General features: G+C 38.7%; 1 protein-coding gene across 1 annotated transcript in view; it reads right to left on the reverse strand.

The window, feature by feature from the left end:
- The window catches only part of LOC129252883 (endoplasmic reticulum aminopeptidase 2), a 106244-nt gene that overhangs the window by 33819 nt on the left and 46303 nt on the right, over positions 1 to 26122 (reverse strand). The window contains exon 2 of the mRNA XM_054891023.1: positions 4412 to 4549. Within this exon, the coding sequence (XP_054746998.1) occupies positions 4412 to 4549 (138 nt within the window). The remainder of the gene's footprint in view (positions 1 to 4411; positions 4550 to 26122) is intronic.

The following is a 26122-nucleotide window of genomic DNA, read 5'->3' on the forward strand; positions in this document are numbered from 1 at the left end:
TGGGAGCGCAAAGCGAGACAACAACAGTTACAGCCGCAGCAGCAGCAGCTAAAGAGAAGACGAATGGTATCTGACGAACCGACGACAAGCACAGACTTTTGAATAAAAAACTCAATGCAATATCGTGCAGAAGACAAGACGGTAGTGGGTTAGTATACCACTACTGCAACTTTTCCGATATCTCCTTTACTTTAGAACCCCCTATAAACACAGTGGGAGTAATTGGGACTATTGAGGGCGTATAGCCTTCCAGGAACCAGCAGAGGAACCTGGGCGCACGTACGTACGCGGCTCTACCCAGATGTTACACTTTAGTGGTTCCAGGGCAGAAGCCGAGATGGGAGGATTGTTGCAGTATTAGTGGGAGCGTACACCACATATTATTGGTGTGATGGCACCTTTCCGTTGTTTCTGACATTTTGATTTAAGCCCCCTTCAAAAAAACAAAAAAAAAAACGCGGGTCGCTGGAGAGAAACCCCTTATGGTCATGGCAATCTATTGTTGCGACAAACTCAGTTCACCTCGGGGAGGACTGATTACATCGTTTTAACGATGATATTCAACAGGAATTTTGCCACTCTCTTTCTATCTCGGCGAAATGGAGTAAGGGAGGCAATATCGCCCATCTTTCGGATAGCCAAGCTGCAATTCAGGCATTTGATTCGCCTGCAACAACCTCTAAACTGGTGGAACAAAGTAGGAATAACCTTACCACCTTGAGCGTAAACCATATCGTTACCTAAATCTGGGGGCAATCAAGAATGCAATCCGCTCAAAATATCTACGAATTACGGACTGTATAAGTAGGCGGAGGGATCAGGCAACCTCAAAAGTCAGCGGAATGTTATGGCCCCCCTACAACCACAAACAGACGATAACATTGACAAATATGAAATAATAATGGGTACCGGCAGTGATAACTGGTTTCTGGCCCATAGGAGAGAAGGCAGACAATATATACATACTGCCATAGATGTAATCAACCGGAGCAAAAGGAAACTATATTCCACATCCTCTATGAATGTTCTGCCTTAAGGCAGGCACGAATGTTAACCATTGACAAGCCGCGTTTTGAAAACCTCGAGGATAGACGCAAGCACCCGTGTATGGTTTCTCAATCGCACAGACTGGATATAGTCATGAAGAAGTAATCGTATAACTGGTAGGTAGCGAGGATGTGGCACAAAAATGGTGTGGCAGCACTTATTAAACTCTTGGGGAATCACCACTTCAACCAACCAACTAAGTATATCCATAATTCCAGTTGGCCAAGAAACCTTCAGTTGCTCTTAAGAATGCTAAAAGTTATTTGGTAGCTGCGTAACGAATTTTCAGAGAGAAAGTAAATCACTATCCTCGAACCCCTTTAATCTGATGCTGGAAAAGATTTTGTAGAAATAAATTATACAATTGTTCACGTATACTGGCGGTATTGATATCATTTCTTCTGCATTTTCTAAACTAATATACATAAAAACATAAAAAACGGGAAGTAAATGACCTTGGAGCTGAACGAGTTAGTGCACTGGATTTCCGGCACCCACATCACTGAAGAAAATCAAATTTTTAATTTCCGAAGAAGACTTCGTTTACTTGGGAATCAGTATTACTCGTAAGATTATGAATGATATCAGCCTAGTATTGCCATGAAGTGCTACTTTTGCTCGTTTGTGCTATTGCAAAAATAACTGGAAGCTGTCATCATATATATACATATGCAAACAATCGGCTCTTACACCCTTTTTGGGTATTTGGTAGAGCTCCTCGCCCTATTTGTGTCGTGCGTCTTGATGTTGTTCCACAAATGAAGGGACGTACAGTTTTAAGCCGACTCCGAACGGCAGATATTTTTTATGAGGAGTTTTTCCATGGTAGAAATACAGTTGGAGATTTGCCATTGCCTGCCGAGGGTCGATCGCTGGTTGGTTGATTAGTTTAAGTGGTAATTCTTCCAGAATCCAACTACTTGCTTACCAGTTATTTACAGCATGAGTACAGGGTGGGCCATATAGCGTTTGCATTTTGAACCGCCTATTTTTTTGAAAATGGTAACACAAATGACATGTCATGTGTTCATAATTTACTTAAAGGTTTGACATTTACGAAATGGGACGCTATACGCTTGAACAAAATTGGGAAATATTGAAAACCTATTTCCAGAGTGGTGAGTCTTCTACTCAAACAGTGAGAAATTTGAAAAAAAATTCCAAAAAAAAGATTTGCCAACAAGACAGTTTGTAGATCAATTTGTTAATCGTGTTCGTGAAAGTGGATCGCTAATGGATAAAACAACACGTGAACGTGCTAATACAGTGCATACACCCGAAAACATTGCTGCTGTAGCCGAAAATGTGCGTGAACATCCAACAACCTCAACTCGTCATCGTTCTCAAGAATTGAACATTTCACGCACTTCTTTGAGGAGAATTTTGGATAAAGACCTCGATATGAAGGGTTAGTTAGTTAGTTAGGTTCGCTCAATGGGCAGAAAATCGTTTGACCGAAGATGAGCATTTTTGCCGAAAAATCATCTTTTCTGACGAAGCTCATTTTCACATCGGTTTAAGCCCGTTGGACTATTTTTTGTGGGGAGCCGTTAAGGACAAATGCTATGCGAACCATCCAGAGACGATTGATGCTTTAAAACACGAAATCGAAGTTGCCATTCATGAAATTGGAGCCCAAACAATCGCAAATGTGCTTAAAAATTGGGTTGATCGAATGGCCTACTGTAAAGCCAGTCATGGCAGTCATTTGAACGACATTATTTTTCATTCATAAATGACAATGTTCAATCTTCAAAATAAAAAAAAGAAAATTTAAAAAAATATTGATTAGTTTTTTTTTATAGCCGATTCAAAAGGCAAATTTTACATGGCCCACCCTATATATCCAGTCTGTGCGGTTCAGGAACCTTATCAGGTTGTTGACATCTAAGCTGTTCATGACTCTCGAACAGTGGTTTGCCCAGGGCAAACATTCTGTCCTTCTGTTCTCCCACAGACCAAAAGCCAGTTATGACTGTCGTTGGTCTCCAGGCGTCCCGTCGTTTCATGTTTATTAATGTTGCCGATTGCTTAAGGTTGTAGATAGGCCATCTACAATCCGCAATTCGGAGGTGTTTTAGAGAAATTGCACTCTTAATACCGACTCTTCAAGAGCGTTATTCATGGAAGATCCCCTTCTTGCCAGTTCATCTGCTGTTTCTTGCCTTCAATGGGCGATCGCTATTAGAAAAAACGTTTACTTCATTTTGGTGTTTCACGGAAATTCGAAACTCCGTTCTCTCCGAATTCGGAATGGTAGTCACGCACCAACCCATTCGGCTACAGCGACTGTTATCATGCCCGTTCTATAAAATCACGTAGAGGCGTTAATGATAACAAAAACAGATGAGGCGGACCTTGTTCGGAGTGTTCAAAAGAAATATTCTGGGAAAAAATTATGGACCATTACCGCGTTGGCGGCACCGAATGTGGCACACGATGAAATGTTGAACTTTACGGCACATAGACATAACGCAGTGCATCTGCTGGCTAGCTAATGTCCCAATACTCATGTGTCCACGCTTTTTGTAATCTAAAAAACACTTTTCATAGGTTAATCACGTCCAGCTGTTTCTGAAAATTCTTCTCCATTTCACCTGAATTGACTCAAAACTTTCTGCGAAGTGGTAAATTAAGTTGTGGGATGAGGAAAGACTCTTTTGCTGCTAGTATAGTGAGAGCGAATAGGCGATGGAACGATTAGAGGTATGAACTGTACACAGATAGGGGCATGGTGCAGCGAATTAAGATTTAGCGAACCCATTCGCTAGGTCATGTCGTATAAATGGACACAGACACTCTGGCTCTGGCCCTGACAGTATTCGATACGATGTCTGAAGATGGCAACAAAGAAAAAGGAAAACCTCCACTTTTCTGGAAGGACTAAGTGTAAACAGATTTAAATTCATTTAATTATTAATAGATTAATAGATTTCGCCTCTTCTACGCGCCAATAAATAAGAAACTATTAAGTTCGCGCTAAATTGGAAAACTAATAAACTTTTCGAAAGTTAGTGCAATAAAAACTTCACTTAATTTACGGAATCAAAATTTCATCAAATACTTATATATGAAAATGTATATAAGGCAAACTGGTCAGATCTGCGATTTCATTAGTTGCACATCAGCAAAAACTAGTTGATTTCCCTGCAGGGATAGAGAGGAATGTGTGTATGGTACGTATATATGTATGTGTGTATGTACTATGTATGTGGATGCAACTATATACGCAAATTCATAAGATACTTCAATTAACCGTGTTTTTGGATGTGAGTATTTGTGTCCGCTTAACCACAAATAATAAAAATATCATACACCGCAATACACACCCGCATGCACACAAACAAACACACTTTCAACCTACCATTTTGTGGTCCAGCATAGGCTATTATTAACGCGGTGAGCAGCAGCGAGCCTAAAACGATACCAGCAACCAGTAGCGCGCGCCGCTGGGAGCATACAGCGACTCCTTGACGCGTCTGTCGACCACTCGATTCGCCACCTGTAAATTTAATTAAAAAGTTTATTTTTTATTTTTGTATTTTTAAATCTTGTTTTTGTTTTTTTTTTTTTTTGCTACAAAAGGCTATAAAGTAAGAGTTCAACAAGCCAAACAAGGCAAGTTGGCAGAAAGCACTGACTAGCGCGCTCTTCAATCAACATCAACAATTCAACAGCTAACAACATTTAGTTGCCGCCCAAAAGACTTTTTCGGTTTTTCGTACAGTTTTTCGTATAATTTCTATGGACTATCTGGCTTTTTTCGTTTTTATTGCAACTTTTTTGGTGATTTGTTTTTTGATGATTGTTGCTTTGTACCAGGAGTCGTTGCAAATAGTTGGCCCCTTTAAGTGCTTATTGTGTCTAGCAGTTAGATTTATGTATGCAATTATAAATACGAGGTGTGGCTATTAAATAACGAGACTAGCGCCGTGAAACCTTTTATTTTCACATCATATATATTTACTTATTACACCTTGTGACAAAAATCTACTTTTATGAAGTAATAAAAATTGAATATGCACGCGAGACTATAAATTTTATATGGTAATATAGGGTTTTTCAGTAAGAGCGCTTCAACTTTTGAACTTTTTTGAATAAAACACAAACGGTTTGACTTTTTTAACTAATTTTTTTTTATTATCGAGTTTGAACATATACATTTAAGTATGAAATTCGATTTCTTTTGCATGACCACCGCGTGCACGTCGACCACTCTTTTGCATAAATCGGCCGAAATTCCAGCAATTTCGCGTTCAATATTGGCTCTGAGCTCACAAATCGTCGCCGGCTTGTTACTGTAGACCAATGACTTCACATAACCCCAAAACGGGACGGCTTGTTAAATGGACCGTAAAATGGCCGTAATGCTCTTAAAGTAGCAGCAACAGAACGATTATTTTCATAAAAAATTTGCACGATTTGCAATCGTTGCTCAAGTGTGTAGCGTTCCATGATGAAATGTATCCTAATGAAGTTTACAAATGACAAGCGAAAAATAAAAAATATTGCGTCGTTCGCCCTCCCTATCGGAAAAAAGTTGAAGCGCACTTATTGAATAACCCATACTACATAATTAATTTTTTAGTTCCTTATCAACATACTTTTTTGAAGGTCTTTCAAAGGACTAAATTAATGTATTACTTATTTGTTAATTTATTTTCAATTAATTTTATTAACTTATTATTTATTAGGGGAAACTTAAACAGAGGTAGCCACTGCGTATACTTTATGTCATGGAAAGAAAGTTCCACTATTGCCTTTTTAAGGGGAAAGCCTGCTTTAGAGGTTTCAAAAAATCGATTTTTTCGTGGATTTTTTTGGGAAGGAAAGAAATATTCGATTGAAACGAAACTTTCAGGTTTTATTGTTATATATTTCAACAGTCTGCTTTTTTGCATTAAAATATATGTCATATTATGTCTGGTAAAAGCATTTTGCCGAGGCGCCTCGAGTGTGCATGTGTCGTGCGGCGGGAAAGATGCAAGTCGCAATTTTCATCTGAAACCAAAAACCCATAGCTTCTAGTTAAGTCAAGAAAATTAAACAAAAAGTGAAAAATTCAACACTTTTTCGCTAATTAAAAAAAAAATTAATTTTATTTGGAAAAACAAATTCACTTGGGTTAATCATAACTTTCTTAAGATTTTTTAGGTTCAACTAGAAGAGAATTTAATTCCGAATACAATCAATGTTATCTCGTTTCGGTAGGATGTTTAACTTTTTCCCTTTCTTTCCCCCCAATTAGGAAAAATCGTAAAAATAAAAAACCGAGAAATCGCACACAATTTCTTCTGTAACTTCGAAGATATTTTGAATTTTCTTTTGAAATTTTGAGGATACATTCTTGGATAGTTTGGAAAGACATTTATTCAAAATTTGTACTGACGGCTCAAAGTTGGACAAGAGTGTACCCGATCAAGAGTGTACTCAAAAAAACTATCCTCAAATTGCTTTTTAGACTTTCAAACCGGTGAAGCATCTTCCAAGCTGAGATCTACGCTATAGACAAAGCAACAAAAACGTTAAGATTAATAGACTTACCTCCGGCAAACCTCACGATTTCTCTTGACAGTTAAGCAGCGATCAAAGCACTGGCCTCAGCGCACATCAATTAAAGATTTATTAAAGAATGCTGGAGGCCGCTCGCTCTTATCCAGCAACACAACGCCACACTTTGTTGGGTCCTCGGCCACTCTGGAGTGGTGGGAAATGAAAGAGCGGATGAGGGAGCAAGGAAAGGCTTTGGGCTTGACTTTCAGCCAGTGGTAGAGGACATAAACATTCCTCTAAACAAACCGTACACTGTGATTGACTTGAGTATAATCACAGAAACAATTATAAGGTTGTCTATGACTACTAACTGCAGGGTTTCCAAAACGCTCTGGTCAAAACTGAATCTTAAAAGAACAAAACGTCTGCTTGGATTCAGCAGATCAGCTACCAGGGTCCTCTCAGGTATTATAATGGGTCACTGCACTATTGTCACCATAGCCAGTAGAATGGGTGTACCTCACAATGACTTCTGCAAGAGTTGTGAAGATGAAGAAGAAATTGAGTCGGCACAACACCTGCTCTGTGAATGTCCTGCACTTCAAAGAAGCCGTACCCAATATATTAACCTAACCTAGGGATACATTTCTTACTTTTTTTACTAAATAAAAAATACAACAATTTTGAGTGATGAAAATCTTTGTGTTGACCTTTACGCGCTCCCTTGCTTGTGTGTTTGTATGGTGCAGCTGTCTAGTTGCCAATTGTCAAATATGATTGACGTGTGACGCCATTTGCAAAAATTGTAAATCCTCCAATAGGGCGATTAATTTTGCACCACCTTGTAAAAATACGGCAGAAAACATATCCGAATTTGAGCAAATTTTATTAATATAAAATTTATTCTGAATATGGACCAAATTATAACGTTAATATACATTTTCCAAGTACATATTTTAAAAACCTTAAACCCATTATTTTGCCTCACAGCCTACCGCTAACACTGAATTAAAGTACTTTAGCCTTTTTATTTTCTAAACTAGCAGATTCGCAAGCTTAATATACAAGCATTTTGAAATAAAGTGGTTGCACTTCGAAAAATTATTATGGATGACTACATTTGTTCAGCATATAAAGGGAGCCCCCGTGCGTGACCTTCAATCAAAATAACTTTTTTTTTAGTAAAAAAACAAATTGAATGAAAATCTAATCAACAGGGTGGAGTAGTTTTCAACTGACTTTACCTCAAGGACTCAAGTGGGCGTAAAAAAATTTAAAAAATTACCTCGTTAATAAAATTTTCTCTCAGGTCCGACTGTGTATAGTTTTAAAGGTGTATAACCAAATTTAACTTGTTTGTAAATTCAAATAAAATAAATGCATTAGTAAAAATATGTATATACGTTTTTATAAAAAATATTTAATCTCCTACGAACGCTTTAGAACAGTAATACTTTAGTACTGAATACAGTGGCTCCATAAAGAACATAGCATTGAGCTTCAAATTCAAAATTTTTGTAAGAAATGCAAGTTAAATATTTTTATTTTTTTATTGGGTATTCAAACAGGATTTTAAAAATAGCAATAATAATTTACAAATCCATTGCCTCCTTGCTATAAAAAATTTATCATACACCATTCGCAAAATTGATGTCAAAAAAGAAGTCAGACGAAGACATCTGGTATTATTGCGATTGTTTGGCACTTTAAAATGGAGAGTCCCACAATTAATTTGCTTTCGGTAGAACAGTACAAAGAAACAACCAAACGTAATAAATGAAAATAAAATTTCAGTCGTGTTTTGTTGAATAAAAGCCCAAATAAAGGCATGGGTAGACAGCGCGGACAAAGCTCAATTGCAGTCAGAAATTTAATTATTAGTCATCATGAAAAGGGTAAAACCGAGAAATCGCAGAAATAGTGGGTAGTCCCCATTCGACTGTATACGACGTTTGAAAGAAACAAAATCCGTGGAAAATAAGAGGAAATCGGGACGACCAAACTGTTTTCGGATGCAGATGACGGTGGAGAGTGCAACAAATTACGAAAAATCAATAATTATAATTGAGCGCTCCTTAGCTCACAACAGAAACTGCCCAATAAGTTAATATTAACTGCAACCCCGAAAGTGTACGTATAGTGTTGCGAAAGAATAATTATAAAGGAAGAGTTGCACGAAAAAAGCCTTTCATCAACGAGATTAACCGACACAAGAGAATAAAATTTGCAAAGCATCATGGGGATAAGGATTTCAGATGCTAGGGGCACGTTTTATTAGCAGATGAAAGAAAGTTTAACATATTTAGGTTAGATGGACAATCATATGCGTGGAGAAGACGTAATGAAGAGTTGCTGGGAAAAAACTTACGTCCGACAGTTAAACATGAGGATGCGTCAGTAACGGCATGGGGTTGTATGTCCGCTGCTGATACTGGAAATTTGTGCTTCATTAACGGCAATATAGACCACAAGCAATACCTAACAATTATTGAAAAAAATTTGCTCCAAAGTGCTGAAAAGTTGGGTATTAAGGACAATTTCCGAAACTATCGAGACAACGATACCAAGCATAAGGCACTTGATGTCCGTTTATGGCTTATGTACAACTGTTCTAAAGTACTTGAAACACCTTCACAAATTGCAGACATCTATGTAATTGAACGTCTGTGCGCTCATTTGGAAAACCAACTGAAAAAGTATGCTCTTAGAAACAAGGAAGAGTTAGAAGATCCTATTAAAGAAGAGTGGGGGAAAATACAGTATGTGTCGGAAAAAAGGAACAGCGATTATTCATGAAGTATAAAAGATATATACAGTGTGCGCCATCTCGAGCTTCGGTATGGAAATATTGAATAACTTTAGCAACTAGCAAAATTGAATGTTTGTTGGTGTTTTTTTATTTGATTTTGTCCTTTACAATCTGTTTCAACTGCACTTAGAACACAACATCCAACAAATAACCACCTTTACGAGCCACACAATATTGTGCTCTTTTTTTCGAATTTTCCATTACTTTTGCTAGTATTTCGGGTGATATTGCCTCTATTTCACATCTAATGTTGGTCCTGAGCGCTTCCAATGTAGTGGGCAATAATCGTTGAGTTATTTGCACTTTGTAAGGAAACATGTGAAGATCCTCTTTTAAAATCCTTCTAAGAGTGGTTCTTTTACGTTTAGCTGCTGGGCACGGTGACGATATGACAGATTTGGGCTTTTCAAAACACTCTGCTTGACAGTTTCATTGGAGCGTCTTTTACGAACTGAAACACGTTGATGATTTGCTACAGACCCCGATTCTTCAAAATTTTTAGTCAGATTGCGTATGGTGTTATCAGAAGGCACTTTACGACCGCGGTATTTTCGACGGTATGCACGCTGAGCAAGCACAATTGAACGACCATTTTCCAAATACATGGTCACAATTTCCGCGCGTTCTTTAGGTGTAAAGTTATTCATCGTTAAAATTGTACTGAACTGACGTTTCCAAATTATTTTTTCTCAAGTCCTTCTGACAATGGATAACAAAGTTATTCAATATTTCCATACCGAAGCTCGAGATGGCGCACCCTGTATTTAAAAAAAACTGTACTTTAAAGTATGTACAAAACTACGAGTCGAAATTAATCAATAAGTCATATAGTTTTCTTCATTGTCGAGTATGGCCTGGCATCTTCTCGGCATGATTTGAACCAGCTTTTCTGCGTAGCTCGTCGATAAACAGGGCTAGATTTTGCAAACTTGACCCCCAAGTTGCTTTGAATTACGGACTATCCTTCCGGCAAGAAGCGTTTTCATAGCTCTCTACACATTTTCAATGGGGATTGTGAGGGCCAATACAATACTGTGACCTCTATTTTCTTGTTTTGTTGTTCCTCAATGTGTTTTTCTGAGAGCAGTGATTTTGATGATGTGGAACGGTAGGATATGTATGCCTCCTTCAGTCGTCGTTTGATGATGTTGAAACTCACATCTATTCCCTTTTTAGCAAGAACTGGTCGTGCTTGGCATAGTCACAAAGACGGGTCCCGCTTAAAAAGTTGGACGATCACTTTATTCTGCTTTTTTGTCGTCACTCGCTTCAAGCCGCGCTCGGAAAAGTCATCAATATTTTTGTACACTTTACACCGCTGATTCCACATCACAACAAACTTTTTTGATTTTTTAATCACTTTTGCAGCCGCGGCGGAAGATAATTTCGGCCCTTTCGAATGCGTGCATAAAACACAGCCTTCATACGCTTCGTGTACTTCTCACTCATTTTTGTTTGGTTGCGTTTACGGGAAAGTTTCGAACGACATTAACCTGAGTTAACACCGGCGTCGTAGCCCTTGAGTGCGACTATTATGCAGCAAAAAGCAGAACGAAATACATCTTGCAATTACAAGAAAAAGCCGGTTCTTTTCTTCTGACATAGACTTTAGATCCCTTAACATGCAAGAAGCTGGTCGAGTCCATGCCAAGATGACGGAATGCTGTGAGAAAAAATAAAGGCTTGCCCACTAAATATTAATTATATTGTTTTTTCTTAAATATCATTTGCCTACCTCTACTTTATATAAATATCCGAGTTCTTTTTTGTCATGTATTTTGCTAAGTTTTTATGTTTGTATTTTCTATGTATGTACAGGGTTGCCCATATTCGACGGACCCATGTGTTTTTTTTAACACAATTTTTTTGATGTTGACGATAATAATCATTTTATTTGGTTCAAGTAGATTTGTTGACATAACTTTTTGAATATGATATCTCTCAAATGGCCTTGAGCCTGTGCGGCGTATTGTGCCCATTTTGCAGCATTTTCCATAGTTTTAGCTAACATTTCGACTGGAATAGCGGCTATTTCCTCTCGGACGTTGTTCTTGAGCTCTTCTTTGGTCTTTGGCTTATTAATGTAAACCTCTGATTTTAAATATCCCCACAAGAAGAAGTCTGGTGGCGTTAAATCGGGCGAACGCGGTGGCCAGTCAAAATCGCAATTTTTCGACATCAAACGACGAGGAAACAATTTCTTCAAAAAATCGATTGTGATGCGAGTTGTGTGTGGTGGAGCGCCGTCTTGTTGAAACCAGAACTGCCTCATACGCTTTCGACGAATAATTGGCATCACAAAAGTGGCTATCATATCGCGATAACGCTCCTGATTGACGGTAATAGCTTGACCATCTTCATTTTCGAAGAAAAACGGCCCAATAAGGGTTTTCGCACTAACGCCGCACACTGGGGATTTTGCGGAAAAAAGTCAAATTTGCAACATACCACCTACGCAGTGTTTAATGGTATTTCTAAATTCCAGAATAGAACCAACAATAAAATCAAAAAGAATTACTAAACTCCGACTTACAGTTTTTTTTTTTATAGATATGTCAAAAGTATAATTTTTTTATAGTATTGAACTGACTAAGAAAAAACTTCAAAGCCCAAGGTGTTTTTTTTTTTTTTTGCTTGAGCCGACTTCCTAATTTTTTATTTTTCATTTAGGGTACGATATTTTTATATATTTTAGCCGGAGGAACAAAGGCTGTAAAGCATTTGATTATCTATTTATAATTAATTTTACGAAAAAAAAAATCATGTTCCTTCATATTCTTGGATCTGCAAGTTGAGCTACATTTACCTACGGTCAGAAACTAGTATCAACGTGTTGCTTAATAACGTCTCTTTCAGTTTTAATCAATTGCAGGTGCCACCAGGCGCCACTGATTATTTTTTGGCAATGATAATAACTAAACGCTTTCTAGTGTGTGCATAATGATAACGAAACACTTTTAATTTTGTTTTGACATTTTGAGGGTAATTCAGAATTATGAACTTACATGTATCCTGTGCGTAAATATTTGCTGGCTTATATTAATAAAAAAAAAAAAAAAATTAAAATTTATGAATTAAAAAAAAAAAATTTTTTTTTAATTTTTTTTAAAAATAGTTTTTAGACATGTTCTTTTCATACACAAATATATACAACTTCGTTAGTAGTAAAAATGTAAATATTTTTTGGGATGTATACTTTTTTTCGCATCTCTGTACAAAAATCCCCAGTGTGCGCCGCACCAAACAGTAAAGAGATACCTCTTGAATTTCGTGAGGATTTTCAGTGGTAAATACGACAATTTTGCTTGTTTACCGTCCCATTCAATAAGAAATGAGGCTCATCGGACATGATGATTTTGTTCTTCTTCTTCTTTTGACTTCTCTTGTTGAATGTAAATTTCAACAATTTGGGAGCGCTCGCGTGGCGTGTACTGTTCCATGGTAAAAATCTGCTTAGACCGACGCTTCCAACGCGGTATGTCATTAAGCGATCTGACGTCTCTGTCAAAAAATACAGGGTTGCCAGATAGGTCCGTCGAATATGGGCAACCCTGTAAATACGAATGCGTTGAAATTTGTTTATGTTTTTGTAGTTTTGAAAAATACACTTGAAGAACGTAAATAAATGAGACCTATAAACGCATTAGATTTGCATTTTAATATATATATATTTTTTGAAACCATATAACTTGGGTGTCCAAGTTCTTTATTGAGCCACTATAGTAAATTATACAAATAACTTAAAAACGAGCACTCTTCAAAGCTTTATTATATTTATTCTATTTACAAATATATTTATTAAAATGCATAAGTATGTATGGATGTCTACCTGATAGAAAGGCACAGTCATCTAAATCTGGATCATTTGTCATTTCGATGCGTTCGCGTCGCCAAACTTTCGAACCTCTCTGACCGCCGCCAACGAACGATATCTTAACGGGGCCCGCTGATCTTTGCCTTCCTGCCAGTACGTACGAATTTTTGCGTTTTACTTGGGCACGTAGAACGAAATGAAAAACGTTTACGCGATTTCGTTCGTTCGACGTTGGACACGAATCTTACTTATAAGCGCACACCCACACACACACACAATTTTTTTTTTTATTTACTTTTGTTGCAGAGTGTTTACTAAGCTTTTTACGTAAATTCCAATATTCACTCAATTTTGAATGCCGGGAATTTTTATTTGAACGAATTTTTTAATAATAATTTTGTCTGAGCGTTTCTGCTTATACATTTTTGTGTACCTTTCATTATTTCATAAATTAGTCTAATTACGCAGCAAGTCAGTGACACACACGCGGCGGAACGTTTTTATCATTTTGGCTTTCAAACCCTGAATGCAATAGATTTGATACTTATATATATTTCGCATACTGTAGCACTTCATTTTTGATTTTATGATTTTATATGCAAATTCACTTTGAAGTGTTGCCCAGTCAGTCGAGTAGTCTGCCGGCAAAATGTAAACAAGCTGCAGTCAACAAAATGCCTCACAGCTTAGAAATCTCAGCAGACATTATGAACACCGGCCGTATTCTACTTAGTTAATCCAACTCATATTTTATTCAACTGCATTGCACTTTGCTACATACAAACATATAATGGCGAATACTGAATTTTTCGGTCACATCCTTGTATGTATGGCTTTGTGTGCCAAACAAGCTCACCTATAAAGCCAACAACAGCAAAGAATTTGGGAAAATGAAAAAAGGAATGTTCAAATTCAATCCAAGCAAGTCAGCCCCAGCAACGAACCAAACATAAAAATCTCATTTTATTTCGGGGTAGTTTATCGTCATTCCATTTAAAGTGTTTGCTTGGTGCGAATCGAAATTTTCACCGGTTGGCTCTTTGTATGCGTCGAAATTCACGCACACTTTAGAATAACCGTAATAATGCGAAATGCGAAAAGCTAGCAGCACAAAGAACACACTGTGCCTAGGCGGCCGGTTCATGCTCAAAAGAGCAGGCAGACAATTTGAACACGACAACAGCCAGACTGGCAGACACACAGACACAAACGCACATACACGGGAATACTTGGCGTAATTGTATGAATGTATATATGCATGTATGTGTGTAGTTGAAATACTCCGCGCCAACAACTACCACCAACACCAACTGCGATTCACCCTCAAATACATACTTATGAGCATAGCATCACGTCGACTATCCCCATCACCTTGATTGTCCTTATCAGTGTACTTTTTCCGGCAACAACTCAGCCGCAGGAAGGTTAGTAATCGTGTAAGTGTGTAGTTTGATGCCGACAACATCGGCATCCACCCTTTTCATTCTATTCCTATAAATATTTTTGGTCTATTATTTTTTCGCCACATTTTCTCGCATATTTTCAATGTCGCATTGAGTTAGTGAAAAAATCGTTGGTTTTTTGTGAATATTTAGTGAGCAACTGTACAATGAAGCCCAGGTGGGAGTCGAGCATCGTCTATTCGCTTATTTCCCCAAAAAATACTTAAGTACATACATATTTATGCGTAGCTATGTTTGTGCAACTATGACAAAATACATCTCTGTAAAAATGTTTAGAAGTTGGGAAGAAAACTACGAACGAGTTGTCACCTTTTCCTATGAGCGTTAAGGTGAAGTTAATGCTTTCTGTGCTGACGGCCTAATAGCTGGAATAGTAGGAGCAAGGGGTACAGTGCAGCAACTCCTATGAAGTATGATTTCCGGCAAAATTCAGTCTGGTCGGAGTCAATAGGAGTTTAACTATGCTCTACTCGTTCTTCTCGACGAGGAACATTGCAACCCCCGCCAACTGCTACGGCAAACTTTTCCTTATAAATATATTGCACATAAGTTTCTAATGAACTAAACATAAATGACCACCACCAGCATAAAGGTTGGGCCTTACCACTACCATAGGAGATAGGCCCAAGTTAGAGGAAGCTCTCGTGGGCATGGATGTGGAAACCGTCCTGTCAGATGGGGATAATGCTGACTATGCCCGCTCTTTAGCGGGGTTCGTCTGCAATATTGGGCAACTATTCGACAGGTTCGAGGAGGAGAGGCTTCTGGTCTCTGACAGAGAGTACGCGGACCTCAGAGTGTTGGAGAGGTTTATCGAAGTAATACAATACAATACAATACGAAATACAACAAAACTAAGCTGAATAAGATACAAAGAACAGCGTCTATCTTAACTACAGGAGCGCTTAGCAGCAGTCCTACTGAAGCGCTCAATGTACTAACACATCTATTGCCATTAGACTTACACATTGAAACAATAGCTACTTGCAGCGCGGTGAGACTCAGAGACATAGGAAGCTGGATAACAAGGTCGTACGGTCACAGTAAGATCCTCCTACAGGGACCCCCGCTGCTCAAAAATGGATCAGACTACACAGTCCCCGACCTCAACTTCAAGAAAGGCTTTACGGTACGTTTTCCACCGAGAGCCGAGTGGAGCAAAGGAGAGGTGATTGGAATACACGATATCGAAATTTATACCGATGGTTCTAAGATGAACTGTGGTGTGGGAGCTGGCTTCCATTCGGAGCCACTCAACCTATCTCAATCAATTCGTCTTCCCGATTATTCCACCGTGTTCCAGGCAGAACTTTTAGCGATCAGAAAAGCATGCAAATCCCTAGAACTCTACAAGGAAGTTGGTGCAAGAGTAGTTATCTTCTCAGACAGTCAAGCAGCTATTAAGGCCTTAGACTCCAACTAAATTTCATCCAAACTGGTCCTACAGTGTAGAGAGGAGCTGAAACTGCTCAGCCATTGGCTTGAAATTACTCTGATATGGGTTCCCGGTCGTAGGAGCATACGGGGCAAAGAGATAGCGGATGAGCTAGCATCTCGACACTAGACATAGCAGAGGCGGTGTCAGTCTCCACCCCACTGAACACACTAAAAGCATCCATTGCTTCACACTATCATGCTTTAGCCGAAAGAAGATGGAAGCAAATACCTACATGTATTACAACAAAAAACACATGGCCGTCATACAAAATCCAAAGGACGAATGACGTGCTAGGATGTTCTCGGCCAAACATTTTACGTATCACTGCAACCCTTACAGGACATTGGAAAGTAGGGGATCATGCAGCTAGACTCAATCTACCCTTCAATCCTATCTGTAGAAGCTGTCAAGCGGAAGGGGCGAAGGAAAGTCTGTTCCACTATTTATGTGAATGTCCGGGACTAGCCAGGGCACGACTCCGATCCTTCGGTAAGCCTTTCCTACAGCAAATTAAGGAGATCTTAGACATCGAGATAAAGGATTTGCTGCTATACTTGGACCTCACTAAATGGATCTGACTTGGAAACAAAAAAAAAAAAAAAAAAATAACAACATCATCATCACACGAGATAGTGGTAGTAAAACGGTGCTGGTCACTAATTAGGAGCATTTCAGTTCAGAAATGTTCAACCACCTCAACAACAACAACAACAACAACAACAACTCCATCGTAATCGACTGGATATCTACCATAAGTCTAATCTTGGGAAAGCCCCTGTCGAAGAGCAGACGTTAGTTTAAATTGGAAGCTAAGATCCTGTTTAGATCACCATTTTTATAAGAAATTACAATTTCTTCTTTATTTTAATGTTTAATTAAAAAACTGATTTCGTCAAGTATCATCGATTCCCTGAACCTGTGACCGAAGAACCTAGCAAAGTAAACTGGTGCAGTTTGAAGAGTTTCGTGCGTCTGAGACTTCGGACTGAGATCTATGTTATGATTGATGTTATGTGGATCTTAGATGCATGCTGAGCAGGTTTTTCCCATTTCAAGATGCAGTCTCGAAAGTCAGTTAGGATGCTTCTGGCGTAATTCTGTTTTCACAGCATCGTTGGATAACCACCAAGCCCTATGTTACTGCACCGTGTGTTGAAGGATATTCTAACTGCATCAAATTATAAGCTTTTCAGTGCCTGGTTAAGTTTGACTCAAAACGTTATACGTTTCCTTTCACCCAAAGCAAGCAAGAAAACAAACTTGTGATTTAAGAACTTATCAGGCACTTTTCACCTGACAAGATGTGTGAGAAAACCAAGCCGAGTAAGTTCGCACAACTCAAACTTGGATCATTGTGACTCTGAGGGAATCACCCATCTGTTCTAAAATTTTTGAAAAGCTCCCATTGGTTTTGGGAGAGATCAGGACAAGTTTAATAAGTTGGAAAAAAATCTCCTCGCTTGAAATTAGTTTGGTCGGAGCAATAAAATGGTTGTCTCACTTTGTTAACCAAGAAAGTCTTTTTGAATTGCCCATTAAAATTCTCCCTCAGCGAACTAAAACTGTATTTTACAAGTCCCTAGTCGCACTCGTAGCGGCCGTTGCAGCCGAGTGGGTTGGTGCGTGACTGCCATTCAATATTACCCGGGTGTAAAACATAAACACATGAAACACTAAATGATAGAAACAGTTTGTTTTAATAGCAGTCGGCCCTCGGCAGGTAATGGCAAACCTTCGAGTGTATTTCTGCCATCAATAAGCTCCGGACAAAAAACCCGAACGAGCCATTCGGAGTCGGCACTTATTATGCTTCATTTAATATTTCTGTCGAGTCCAGTTTAGTATTAGATTAAAATACTTTAATGTTTTTCAACTCATGTTATTCGATATAGTTTTCTGTGAACATAAGTAGGTTTTGTTTGAAATAATTGTGTATATATAGGGAATAGTTGTAATAAAATTGTGAGAAAAAAATTGTAATTTCGAAGCTGAACCAGCAGACTTTCATTTTGCTCTGAAAAATAGGACTTTTGGCGCAACATTCCCGCAACATATTAAGGATTCTCCACGCAACATTCCCGCAACAATTTCTATAAGTAACTAGCGCTGAATTTAGGCACTTACTGGGCTAATTAAGAAGAGATGAGTATCTCTTACAAATATTTTTACAAAGCAGTCTAGGCTTACCTTTGATCTCTGATGTGTCACACCTTTTATGATTACCTTACGGTCCGTAATGTCCTATTATATCCTGTTATAGACACCTGGACATGAGCACTATAATGACAACCAATAGACTGCCTAATGAAAAGTGGCGCTACTTCAACAGATCATGGCACAGAATCTTTGTGTTGGCTTAGTAAAGCACACTTAAGGACCTCCTTTTAACATCAATGGGGTAAAATATTTGGTACAAAAGAAGATGAAATGGGTTGTCTTTTCATAAAAAAAAGGGTGCTAAAAGGACTTTTCAAATTGGGCAGAAAAATCTTGCTACGACGCTCGCTCTGAATACACACTAAACTCTAAGTTATCACCAAAAAAATTCAGAATACCGCAAAAAGGGCTTGCGCGCAGATATGTAAGTCCGTTTCCTACTAACACATGGAGTGAAAAGTCCCGGACTTATGTGCATGAAACTAGTTTTATTGCATTCACCGATTTTTTAGTTAGTACTAACCTTAAAAAGGCACCTGTTAAAATTTTTTGATATTCTATTTATTGGTTCGAGAGTTATTGTGCTAAGAATCATGTAACTTTTTTTTTGTAAAAAAAACCTCAATAAGAATTTTGTGTTTTAATTTTACACTGCTTTTTGATGAAAAAAAATACCTTGCAAACGTAGCAAGGGCTTGAAAAGTATTACGGGGACTCCGCTCCATCAGAAACAACAGGAAGCGATGGTTTGCTGACTTCAAACGTGGTCGTAGAGACACCGCTGATACACCGTCCAAATGAGGCGGTAAAACCAGAAAATATCAAAGAAATCCACAAATCGTTTTGAGCGATCGAAAAATGAAGTTTCCTGAGGTAGTTGACATTGTAAAGATATCAAAAGACCTGTTGGCTTTATATTGCATGAGCATTTCACTATGAGAAAGCTCTGTTCAAAGTGGGCGCCGCGTGTGCTCACTCACGCATCGTCTCACAAGTCAATCAAAACAATGGCAAAACTACATGAATTAAACTTCGAATTGCTCCCACGTCCACCGTATTTGCCAGATTTGGCTCCCAGCGACTACTGGCTGTTCGTAGACCTAAAAAAATGCTCGCCGATAAAACGTTAGAGTTTTGAAAATAAAACGTGTTTTCTTTGTCAGACCCTAGGCTTTTCAGCCCATGTATTATAATAGCGAACTAGAGGAGTTCCTGCTAGGTGAAAACGTCGTGCGACTTGGTAAAATCGCAGCGCATCCGATGGCAAAGACACGTTTGCAGAATGTCAAGCGAAAGAATACCTCGCAAAGTTTCGAATGCATGCATGTGTGGTGAAAAGCGAAGAGGGCGACCGTGGAAAAGATGGCTAGAGGACGATCTAAAATGCATAGGAGCGCCAGTTACCGTGATACAGTTATGGACCGAGATGCATGGAGAAAATTTGTGAAGCTCAGGCTCGCACCGAGCTATGCATGACGATGCTAATGGCAATAATGTGTGGATTTTTTGAGTGTGAAGAATATGCTCTCATAGACGCGTACTTGCCAAATTATGTGACATGATCCTTAATACGACCATAATAATTGCGCTGTAGACCAAAACCAAACAGGCCGGTTATTCAATTACAATTTCAGTCATATTCTCATATCCTCATTTTCATGATTACAAAACGTTCAACAAAACTACATATAAAATAGATTGATTTACTTGTTGCCGGAAATACGTAAAACCGCATTAATATGTGTTCACATACACACATACCATATATAGTACATGCGTAAGCATACTCGTATTTCGATTACAGCATTTTTCTTTCGTTGTTCTTACTAGTAACGACAGCGGCAATTCCGCTTTGTGCAGCCGTTTTGTTTACATGCGTTCAACATATGATTCCCTCTAGCTGGCATGTATGTATAGGAGCTTATGTGTACATATACATACATATATATATGTATGTATATTAATGTACGTTAAATGCCAATGGCGGGACTTTTTCCTTAGAGAATAAGCGAAAAATAAACGAAACCGCAAACAACTATAACCAACAGATGAGCTTTGCAGGAATGTAACAGACAGTGAGAAATATACAGACAGAGAGAAGAGAGGCAATATGGCCGACGAATAGCTTGATGAGAGTGGAAATAACTGAGCTCAGAGAGGGTCAGCGAGTGAGAGAGAGGGAGATGGAGAAGGAGAAAGTGTCCTATTCCAGTCTGCAAAAAACACGAAACTAGTTAAACTTAAAGGGTGATGAGTGGAAAATAGAATAATGCTAAATAAAAGTAGGAAGGAAAGAATTGGTGCTAGAAAGAAAATGAAAAAAGGAAGTAAAAACTTCCAATGCTCATTTAGAACATTTCGCTTTCCCATTAGCTCAGAAAAAATGGTGTTAATAGAATGGCAGAAGCAGAAATTTGTAACGACTGCATGGAAAAAATATAAACACACACACACACACACACTTGCATATATGCTGCCATAACCTAATGCCAAACAATTTTGAAGTAAATTAGAACTAATACAAATACACATATGTTCCACCGCACAGTATATGCAACCGCAAGTATAGGTATATATATGTACATGTATGGGTGTTTGTTATTGAGTTCATATGTGTTTGTATGTGCATGTACGCCTTCACGCTTGCCAGTCAAGTTGGTTAAAACAGTGTCAAAGAGGCGTACAGTGCTTGAAGTGCTTAGCTTCACAGCGCGCTAAGCAGCAGTATGCAGTGGCAGAGGGGGAGGGGGAGAGAGGCGTATAATGCTTGCGCTTTAGAGACGTGAAAGAGGTGTAAAGCACACAAATGCGCGGCGTATGTATGTCAATAGTGCGCTTTCCAATGTATTCTTTTTCACTTGTACTCATTTTTACTTTTCTTTCGCCACTGCCATTGCTGCCACAAACGCTGCTTGCGTGCTTTATTGTATTTCAGTTTTGTTTTTTTTTCTTCTGGTTTTGTTTTTTATTTGCCTCAAAGTATTCAAACGTTTAAGTTTGTTTGCTTACCATTTTCTTTGCCGTTATTTTAAGTTTTGCTTCTCATGTTTTTGCTTTATATATACTTGTGTGAGTATAAGTATGTGTGTGGCCTGGACTGGTCTAATTGTGCTATTTTAGTGACCGTCCCAACTATAGTAGCTGGTTTTTCTGGTGTGCCATCAAGTAAAGTGACCTTTCGCATTTAATAAATTGCTACAGGAAGTCCCAAACGGCGGAAGCGGCGCGCAAACAAGCTCACACACAAACATAAGGAATATGCATATAAGTGTGTATGTGGAGTGTGGGGTATACATGCATATCTAAGTATACATTTATTTATACAGGCCCCCTACATATCGTTTCTCATTTGCTTATTAGGTTAGAGGGCACGTATACGACGCGTACGCCCGCAAGAAACGACACCCTTTAACTACAACTAAATATGGCTAGTTTATAAATGACTTGAAGGCTGCTTATTCAAATTGATATCCTCGCACGCGTGCTACATATTTGGACACGTTTTTGTAATTAAGTGAAAATGGATTAGTGGCAAGAAGCTCTGACTAACTGGGCTTGGAAAATTCAATAACACTTGAATGCGCTGTTTTCTTACTGCTGCTGCTGTTGATTTTCACTTTGACACACATACACACTCTTTGACTTTGACTGGCTCTTCGAAGTGTTCTAAGACGTTTACGCAAAATTTTCACTTGACTTTACTTTGTCCAAATCAAACATTCGATTTCACCTGCACTACATTGCACTTATACGCTCCGTGTGCTTCTTGTACGCCATGCGCCTACTGCCTGTGTGTCTGTTCGTATTTGTGTGTTTTCATTGCTGTTGTATATATTTAGGGGCGTAAAGGCGCTACGGCGCAAGCACTCAACTGGGTATTCACAATCGGAACACTTGTAATCATAATCGAATTATATATGTATTTTTTTTTTGGTCGTGAACTCTATAATTTGATTGTCTGCTACAAACTTCGCTCAATTTCTTTTCACTCTTTCCGTTTCATTAGTACGTTTTTCGTCACTTCTATTATACCCGCACTGCGTCGCCTCAAAAACATGCATCATACGCCGTGGCTGCCGTGCCTGCGGCATAGATAATTTATCGGCCGCGCAGCGCCCAGCCGCTGTGCCGCCGAGCTGCTTGAACTTGATACTGAAGAAGGTTTTTCACTCCGAGTGCAATATGTATGTATGTACATATATTTCTAACTATTCGATGCCGTTGTTTCGTTTTTCGCCACCAGACTTGGGTAGCCAAATTTTATATATTTTTTTAAATCTTTTTAACTTTGGCAATAAATACTATAAGTAATTTTTGAGCAGTAATAATCAAAAGGAAAAATTGGTTTAATAAAATACAGCCCGACAACGGACTCGCGGTCCGTCAATGTGTTGTTTGCTTTTACAGACGTTTCCCAACTGGATGCTGTTCATTGGCAGAGCCCAACGCGAAGTTCTAACTCGCTGGCTGGAGAGCGCAACGACGCAACACCTTGCGCTTTTGCCCTTACTCTACAACACTCAATTAAAAGTCACATTTGTTGTTGTTGACAATATTTTGTTACTCTTTTCTTTTTTGTTTTATTGGAATGCAAATCTATTACCGCAGTAACCGGCGCAGCGCATGCGATTCGCTTGGCGATAAACTTGCATCTGTTGGAAATCCAGTTTTGTCCAGCGCGCGCTTTTGTAGAGCATAAGAGCCTGCCGCTCAAAAGAGCGTTTCTATGCTTTCAGAGAGTTGCTTCTCAACGGCACGCACACGGAAATGATACAGCAGTCTTTGATACATAGACTCACAAATAACAGTTTGTAAGCTTACAGTTGTGAGCTTGTATTGGTGAGCAAGTTTTTGAGAAAAGTTGCCTCTTAGTTTGACGCGTCTGTTCACGACGCAAATGCTGACGTTGTTGATGAGTCGAGTGCTGGTATTATTTCAGGTGGTTGTTTCAACTATCAACACTAGCAGCAATCCTCTTCCGCCCCCAGCCATGAAAAAGCGCCGGCAATAACAGCCCCAACACTGAACACTCCTTCAACCTAACAGCCATCACCCTTACACATATAAACCACCCGGCCTTTACGGCTCATACAGCACATCAAATACACGCATGTGAGCACACTTACCTATACACGGCCGAACACACACACACACACACTAGTACATCGATACACGCAATTCATAAAGCCTCCGTTTTTCGTATATTTTATTCAACTGCTATCGGAATACTTTTGTTGCTTTTGCAAGTGCTCATGTCCTTATACTACTGTCAATTTTGTTGTTGTTCTACTGCGTTTGATGTTTGTGTTGGCTTTTTAAAGCACAGCCGCTAGCTTCTTTTGCATTATATTCTTCTTCATTTTCGTTTTGAAATGCGCTAAACTGTTCTATCAACGCATTTTCAAGGGATGCTGCCGGCATCGGCTTTTATTGTGCTTTGCTAACGTTTGAGCGCCATATGGATTTATTGTTTTGGGGAATCCCTCATATCGCGCGTATGTATATCTGCGTGGTCGCTCTTGTCACAAATTAAGCAATAGAACAGTATGTTAAAGAGGTTTTTTAAATTCATATTTTTTCCTTCGCCAAATTCATGTAGAAAAAAATGGTGCGACAATCATTGGCGCATAAGAAAATTATACTTTGGACCAGTTAATCAAGCTTGTTGGCTGTGCTTGCTTCTAAAGTTGTTGATTAAAAACATATTTATTTATATATAATTGGCGCGTACACCCTGGAGGGACCCACAGTTTCAAGCCGACTCCGAACGGCAGATATTTTTATGAGGAGCTTTTTCATAGCAGAAATACACTCGGAGGTTTGCCATTGCTGCCAATGGGCGACCGCTATTAGAAAAATGTTTTTATTCTGTGAATTCCGAATGGTAATCATGCACCAACCCATTCGGCTACGGCGGCCGGAGATTTAATCACCTTTAAATTCCAAAACGCTCAATTAAATTTTTCAATAATCTTATCATTACGATATTTGTGATATTTAATTTTTTGTTCAGACAATTCGTTCTACCTGCTTTAGCACACTAACTCATGCTGCGATACTCTATTGAACAGCGCGCAAAAGTGATCCAAACGTTTTAAGAAAGGCATTTCACTCCATTACATAGAAGGCCATTTTGTGCATTGCATGACTTTTGTCGGCAAACATAAGTGGCCATTTGAGTGAACAATCAGCCTTTTGGCGCCACATTTGGGGTACTGCAAATCTGCACCTCATTCAGGAAAAACCCATGCAAGCACAACAAGTCACTATTTGGTATAGTTTTTGAGATGACGGAGCCTTCATATTTCGAAAATGATACCGACAACGCTATTTCCTTCAGCGGCGAACGTAATCGAGACGAAATAAGAAACTTTTTGTGGCCTAAATTCTCCTCGAAGAATTAATATCTTACCGCGATGAGAAGGCTTACTAGATTATTAAATATTTTTATGTTAAATTGCTAAATTGTTTTTTCGTTATATTGGTACACTCTTCTTCTTGAAGTTTCATTTCAATCTGTCAATGCAATTTTTTTGGCTTGCAATTTAGTATCAACGTGTTACAGGATTTTTTAATGCCTCAAGTACCGAACAGTGATTGAATTTTTATTTTTGGGAGGCTTAACTGCAAAGGAAATTTATGAACGAGTGTTAAAAATGTACAAAAAATGTGTTTGCCATTAATTAGTACAGTAGAAAGATGGGTTGCTGTATTTAAATGTGGTTGTACAAGCCTTGAAGACGATCCATGTCAAGGATGTCCAAACACAGCAAAAATACTAGAAATCGTAGAAAAAATACAGAACAACATATTGGAATATCGTCGAGTGATTGAAAATGATTTGGGGGAAGCGCTAGGCATCTCATTGGGCAATAATTTGTCTGAAGTATTGGTTATCAGAACGCTGTGTGCGCAATGGGTGCCGCATTCGCTAACAATGGGACAAAAACACTTTCGAATGCCACTTTCTCAGCAACATTTGGTGCGTTTTTGAAAAGATAAAGTGGATTCTGTGCATCGCTTCATCACTATGGATAAGACTTGGGTTTATCACCATGATCTGAAATCAAAAAAGGAGGCTAAGAGTGGTGTGAACCTGCCTCTTCGGCTCCGAAACGAGTTCTTGTCCAAAAATCGGCAATTGGCTAAGAAGCTGTTAGCCTCACTTTTTTGGGATGCGAAAGGATTTTTGTTTGTGGATTACTGGCAAACTGTAACCCTTTAGACCAGCTGAAAGAAAAACAATTCCAAAAAAATACCCAATTTGCCGAAAAGAAAAATTATTTTTCATCAGGAAAATACACCGCGTCACAAGAGCATTTGGACACTGGCTAAAATCCAGGAATTTTGAGCATCCACCGTATTCATCAGATTTGCCCCCTAGCGACCTCCATCTGTTTCCAGACCTGAAAAAATCCATGAATGGAAAGCATTTTTCATCAAAGGATGACGTCATAACAGCTGGGGAAGCATATTTTGGAACCCTTCCAGATTTTCATTTCAGGGATGGAATTCATAAATTGGAATCTCATTGACTAGGCTGAATGATAAAGTGTATTTCAAACCATAAAATTGTGTTTTTCTCATCGAACTCCAAACTTATTGAACAACCTAGTAGTAGGTGCAATGATCTTGAGAGCGATGCTGGTGGTAGCGTTGATATTGGTGGGGCATTAGAATGGGATATTGTATTAAATATGTGACCTAAATTAGATGGCATGAACTTGAACAAGATATGGTTTCAACCAGACGTGGCCACTTGTCACACAGCGCCTGAAACAATGCCTCTATTGGGTACGCAGTTTCCGGCATGCATTAACTCAAGATTTTATACCATTGAACCACTTTTTCTAAGGCTGCGTGAAAAGTATGGTATTTGCCAATAAGCCACAGACGATTTT

The sequence above is a fragment of the Anastrepha obliqua genome, chromosome 1 (genome assembly GCF_027943255.1).
Source record: "Anastrepha obliqua isolate idAnaObli1 chromosome 1, idAnaObli1_1.0, whole genome shotgun sequence".
Classification (NCBI taxonomy): Eukaryota; Metazoa; Arthropoda; class Insecta; order Diptera; family Tephritidae; genus Anastrepha; species Anastrepha obliqua.